At 53.9% G+C, this 6,000-nt stretch overlaps 1 protein-coding gene across 10 annotated transcripts in view; it reads left to right on the top strand.

Moving 5' to 3' along the window:
- Positions 1–497: 497 nt before the first annotated feature.
- ARMC9 (armadillo repeat containing 9) overlaps positions 498–6,000 on the top strand; it is a 144,291-nt gene continuing 138,788 nt past the window's right edge. For all 10 annotated transcript variants that reach the window (XR_011973262.1, XR_011973261.1, XR_011973260.1 and 7 more), the window contains exons 1-2: positions 498–656; positions 3,446–3,530. Coding sequence is in view for 6 of the 10 variants with exons in the window: in XM_072637440.1 (XP_072493541.1) it covers positions 3,480–3,530 (51 nt within the window). In the remaining 4 variants the exon portion in view is untranslated. The remainder of the gene's footprint in view (positions 657–3,445; positions 3,531–6,000) is intronic.

Here is a 6,000-nt window from a genome sequence, read left to right as displayed (position 1 = left end):
AGGGAGATAGATACCCTCCCTCCTATACATACACCCCCACCCACGTACATGCAGACACACATACACAAACTTGCCATGAACACCCACAGGGACACACGTGGACACGCAGCCATATATATGTATATATACTGACAACAGCTACACACGCACACAAACACACCGGGCACCAGAAAAAGTTAGATAAGTCTTTTAAAAAAAAAAATCTTTATTCCAAGAGGCGGCTCCCCAGGAGAGGGAAAAGAAAGGAGATCTGGGACAATAAATTGTATTTTTTAAAACGGGACCGACACCCAACCTCAAGGAGACAAACTCGCGGACACCGGGGTCAGACACCCGCCCACAAACACGCGACAGGCGCCTTAGTCTACATACACTAGGCGTGAGTCAATTACCTCCTCGGAGGCGGGGCTGGAGGCTCGGGGGCGGGGCCTAGCTCCTCAACGTCCCATGGGGAGGGCCAACCCGTTCTACTCCCTCCCGCTCCCGCCCCTCGCCGGAGGCCCCGCCCCCCACGTGACTCCGCCGCCGCTCGGGACTGGCCGCAGCGACAGTTGCCTGGGTGACGGCAGAGCGGCCTGGCCGGCTCGGAGCAGCCCGTGATCCGCGGCCCCCGGCGTCCGGACCACCCCAGCGCGCTCCCGACCGCTGCCAGCCGGGTAAGCGGCCTCCCCCCAGCCCTCGAGGGCCCCACTCCGCCGCCCGGCCCGTCCTCCAGCGGCAGCCTCGGGCCGCCGCGTGGGCTCCGCCGCGTGGGCTCCGCCGCGTGGGCTCCGCCGCGTGGGCTCCGCCGCGCCCCGCGGGTGCGCCGGGGTGGCCACGCCCCCGCCCCGCGTCTCCCTCCTTGGCCCTGCCCCTCCCCCTCGTCTGCCCCCTCCGAATTCCTCCCGCTGTGCGGGCCCAGGCTCTCCTCCCCCTCTCCTCCGCCTCCTCCCGGAGCCCCTCCCCCCTCCTATCAGAGGAGGGGAGCCCTGGGGCTCTTCATCTGGGGGCCGCGGTCTTGGAGGGGAAAGCCACATCTTGGTTGCCACTCGTGGCTAAGCCAAATGCCCCCATCCTTCAGCCCTGTGAAGTCTGACTTTGAGGAGGATCCTGGGGTCCAGGACGCCCCCGCACTCACTGTGCTCCCCCTCTGTAGCTCAGCCGGCTCGGGCGCAGGGACCGCTTCATTTTGGTCTCCCAGGGCCGGGCAGGCGGGGCCGGGGCCAGCGGGCTCTGCCCTTCGTTGCCCTTCGGTCATTCATTCATTCATTCATTCGTTTTGCCTGCCTCTGTCCACCCCCCTCCCACCGCCATCCTGCCCTGAGAAGACGCAGGCTCTGGAGCCAGAACCTGGGGTGCCCCTGGACGGTCATAGGGCAGGGCCGGATGGGGAGAGGGTAGTCAGAGAAGGGGAACCTCGTGGAAAGGCTGGGTGGCTGCTTGGAGGAGGGGGCAAATGCAGAGGATGGGGAGTGATCCTGTCCTGGAGGGACTGAATTCAGAGCTGGGGGTGACAGGGTCAGAGATGGGCAGACTTCAGAGTGTGACGGTCCAAGGGACAGATGAGGAGGGCCGGTGGGGGTGCGGTGAGATCAGGGACCCCATGGAGCCCATCTGCAGGTAAATGAGGGGGGTTGTTTTTTGGGGAGTGGGGGCTGGGGAAGGAAGAGAGGTCGGATGGCAGGTTCAGAAACAGCCACAGTCACTCTCAAATTGTCACAGGTTGTAGGAAGTGCCCAAGTCTCCTGGCAGCCACAGAATTAATTCTCCAGGGGCCTCTCTAACCCCTCCCTCACCTCCCATGTACTGAGGACCCTGAGGTATACAGCATGTGGGATCCCTGGGGGAGGCCACTGACTGTCACAGGGGAGAGGAGGGGAGGGAGATTAATGATCTAGGTGGGGGGGGGGGGTGTAAGGAAGTGGTTGAAAATGTGAGTGTAGCCCTTGGAAGGTACCTCGGCCTTACTGAGGGAGAGATTTGGGAGGCATCTGGACAGATGCAGATTGGGTTGGATAGGTCATTTACCCCCTCCTCTCACTGCTGAAATATGGTTCCGAGTTAGCAATGACCTAGAGTCATGAATATTCTGCTCATTTTTCTCCTCATCTTTTCTGTTTCTGCTGCATTTGTCCACCTGTATCAGTGACTGTTCTCTCCTCCCTGGTTCTGCTAGCTCTGGGATTGTGTCAAACCATTCATTCCTTCTTCGTCTCCTTCACTGGGTTCATTGTTCTCTTTCCTCTGTGAGCGTGAGTGATTTCTAAGGCTCTCTCCCAGACACTTTCCTTCTCTCTTTATGGTGAGTGCATTGACTTCATAAGTTCAACTTCTTTCCAGAAGACTCCAAAATCTATATATTCAATCTCAGCCTCCTTCCTGAGCTTCAGTCCTATCTGTCCAGTGGCTCTTGGGCCATCTCTGCATCTCATCGGCACTCCCAATTCAGCATTTCAAAACTCAGTTACAGTAAAGAGATAATGGAAAAGACCCTGGACCTGTAGTTAGAAGGTTGTTGTTCAGTTGTGTCTGACTCTTTGTGACCCCGTTTGAGGTTTTCTTAGCAAAGATACTGGAGGGATTTGTCACTTCCTTCTCCAGCTCATTTGACAGATGAGGAGACTGAGGCAAACAGGGTGGAGTGACTTGCCTAGGGCTGCATAGCTATGAAGTGTCTGAGAAGCCAGATTTGAACTCATGAAGATGACCTTTCCTGACTTCAGGCCCAGGACTCTATCTACTGCACTACCCAGCTGCTCCAGTAGTTAGGAGGACCTGAATTCAGATGGGTGGAAGTGGGGGTGGAGGGAGGGTTGGATTTCATGGCTTCCAAGGTCTCTTCCAGATCTAAATCCATGATCTTTAATAGGCACTTGTCAGTCAAGTTTGGTCTAATTGAATTTCTTGAATCATCTTTCTCCAGAACTGATCTGAAAAAAAAAAAAAAACCCAGCAAAAGTAGAATGTGGCTTTAAAATCTATGCTGTGGAAAAAATAAAAAATGAAGTTTCCCCTCCCCCCCTTAAGTGACATTAACCTGCTTTTGGTAGGGGGAAAATGGATCTCATCTCATTTTCTCTGTAGAGATTTAAACCAAGTCACCCCAACCGGAAGTAAGATGTGTACCAGCAGACTCATAGACTCATAAAAATCTTAGATTTGAACAAGATTTTAGAGAGCATGAAGTTCAACCCCCTCATTTTTCCATTGGAGAGACTGAGGCCCAGACAGCTGCAATGATTTTCTTAAAGTCACCAGGAAGAAGGGTTAGAAACCAAGACTTCTAACTCTTCATAGCTATGCTTTACATCAACAAGCAGGGAATTTGGAGTCTAACTGGGATGGTAGTTAGACATTAACCCCATGGGAGGGATGTGAGAGAACACTCATCTTTGTTGCCATCAGTCCTTGCAGTTTCATAGGTGGCTGAAATGAAGTGATTGACAGTGTGTTTGTTGTTTTTTAGGTATTTCTGTTGAGACTGTCACTGGGTATTTACAATGGGAGATATTCTAGCATCTGAAGCTGAACTGCTCGGACTGGTGAAAGAGGTTTGCATTCATCTATCTGTTCATTCTACAAGCATTTCCTAATATGTGCACAGGCTACTGGGGATTCTGAGACAAAACCAAAAGGCCCTGCCCTCAAAGACCTTCTATTCCTTGGGGAGAGGGAGAAGAGTGACTAGGAAACATCTCCCCAACCAAGACAGGCTGTCCCTACTGTCCCTGCGTAGTTTGAATTTGAAGCAGTAGCTTCTTAAGTTTGAATAGCTTACTACTGCAGGATGATATTTGGGACCCCAAGAAGCGAGGTTGTTCCCAGAGGCACAGGACCAGCAGGGGAGGCTTCACGGAGGAGGCAGGACAGGGGCTGGGCCCAGAAGGAAACCAGCTTTCTATCAACTAATAGAAAAACCACAGGGGCTCTTTACAAATTATTCAGTTCTTTATATGAATCCTTTGGGATAGAAATCAATAAGTTTTTACTGTTACAGAACTTATAGAATTCCATTCAATAGAGGTCTGAGCCATAGGCCAGGGTCCTGGCTAGAAGGCTGGCTTTGGAGCCTGACACAGACTGGCCAGCTGTGTGGTCCTGGGCAAGTCACTTGGCCTCTCAATGTCCCCCAGGCCCACTCTCAGTCTCTGAAGTCACTACAGGTTATCTGTCTGCATCAATAGAGGCAGTTTCCATACTGGGAATGCTCTCTACCAGTACACTTACAGGTTTGGGCACCTCACTTCCTGTCCTCTAAATCAGAGGCATAAATCTCCCATAATGTAGTTTAGTGGCTTCTGGCAAAATATCTCAGGATCTGGCATTTGGTGGCACAGGAGTGAAGTTAAGAATGTGGGATACATTCCTGGGTAACCAAAATAAAGATGAGAAAACCTCTAAATTAAGCCTTTAGAAAGACCCGAGATTAAGTCACTTTTGTATAGTTATACTCATATGCCTTCATAGCTTTAAAGATATAGAGCTGAAAAGTCCTGCAAGTTTGACCCTGTCAGCTGGGGAAACTGAGGCCTGGGGAGTTTATAGCTCCCAGATCTGGAGCTGGAAGGAGCACAGAGGCCATCTAGTCTGACCCTTTCATTTTACAGTTGAGGACCCTGCTGACCGAAGGTTAAGTGATTGAGACCAAGTTGAGTGAGGCCACTCTGTCCACAGCTGCTCTGGGCCAACCCTGATTGTCCTAGACAGTAAAGGTCCTTCCTGGGGCCGACTCTTCTCTGCTGTCTACTCCACAGACATCTGGGAGGATTTGTATCAGTTTCACATTGGACTCTACCCACTTGTAATGACCCAGAGAACAGTGGGAAAGACTTCAGGCAGGTCTGCCTTACCAGCTCTGACTCTTGGGGACTAGTGTCAAGGACCCGTGGGGCAGAGTGGAATGTGGGTGTGAGAATGAGAACCCCAGGCTGGTAGCAGATCCCCCTCATAGGAAAAGAAGCCCTTCACCGTGTGGGGGCTTTACAGGAAAACCGTGATTCATACTGGGCTGAAAGGTGTGGGTGGGAGCAGAAGGAACCATATCAGGAAGGTGATAAGTCCACCATGGTATTTAAAGGATTGAAGTCAATATCCAGGAGCTTAGAAGCAGTGAAGCCTGGAGCTTGAGGAGACAGTGAGGGCCAGGCTCCACAAACAGGGCAAGGAGAAGAAGGTGGCCTGGTAGATGTGCCCTCTGAGTGGGAGCCACTGGGCTTCTGGCCTCCTGTCCAGGGCCTTCTCCACATCTTCCCTGGGCTCCAGGCCTTCCTGGGGTTCAGTGCCTTCCCTGGTCACCTTATCTTCCCTGGTCTCCTCACCTCCCCTGGTCACCTCACCTTCCCTGGTCTCCTCACCTCCCCTGGTCTCCTCACCTCCTCCAGGTCTCCTCACCTCCGTCTCCTCACTTTCCCTGGTCCCCTCTCCTCCTCCAGGTCTCCTCACCTCTGTCTCCTCACCTCCCCTGGTCTCCTCACCTCCCCTGGTCTCCTCACCTCCTCCAGGTCTCCTCACCTCCATCTCCTCACCTCCCCTGGTCTCCTCACCTCCCCTGGTCTCCTCACCTCCTCCAGGTCTCCTCACCTCCGTCTCCTCACCTTCCCTCGTCTCCTCACCTCCTCCAGGTCTCCTCACCTCCGTCTCCTCACCTTCCCTGGTCTCCTCACCTCCCCTGGTCTCCTCACCTCCCCTGGTCTCCTCACCTCCTCCAGGTCTCCTCACCTCCCCTGGTCTCCTCACCTTCCCTGGTCTCCTCACCTCCCCTGGTCTCCTCACCTCCTCCAGGTCTCCTCACCTCCGTCTCCTCACCTTCCCTGGTCTCCTCACCTCCCCTGGTCTCCTCACTTCCTCCAAATCTCCTCACCTCCCCTGGTCTCCTCACCTCCCCTGGTCTCCTCACCTCCCCTGGTCTCCTCACCTCCTCTAGTCTCCTCACTTTCCCCAGGCTCCTCACCTCCCCTAGTCTCCTCACTTTCCCCAGGCTCCTCACCTCCCCTAGTCTCCTCACTTTCCCCAGGTCTCCTC

Source organism: Notamacropus eugenii, chromosome 2 (assembly GCF_028372415.1).
Source record: "Notamacropus eugenii isolate mMacEug1 chromosome 2, mMacEug1.pri_v2, whole genome shotgun sequence".
NCBI lineage: Eukaryota > Metazoa > Chordata > Mammalia > Diprotodontia > Macropodidae > Notamacropus > Notamacropus eugenii.
This window is presented reverse-complemented; position numbering and strand designations above follow the sequence as displayed.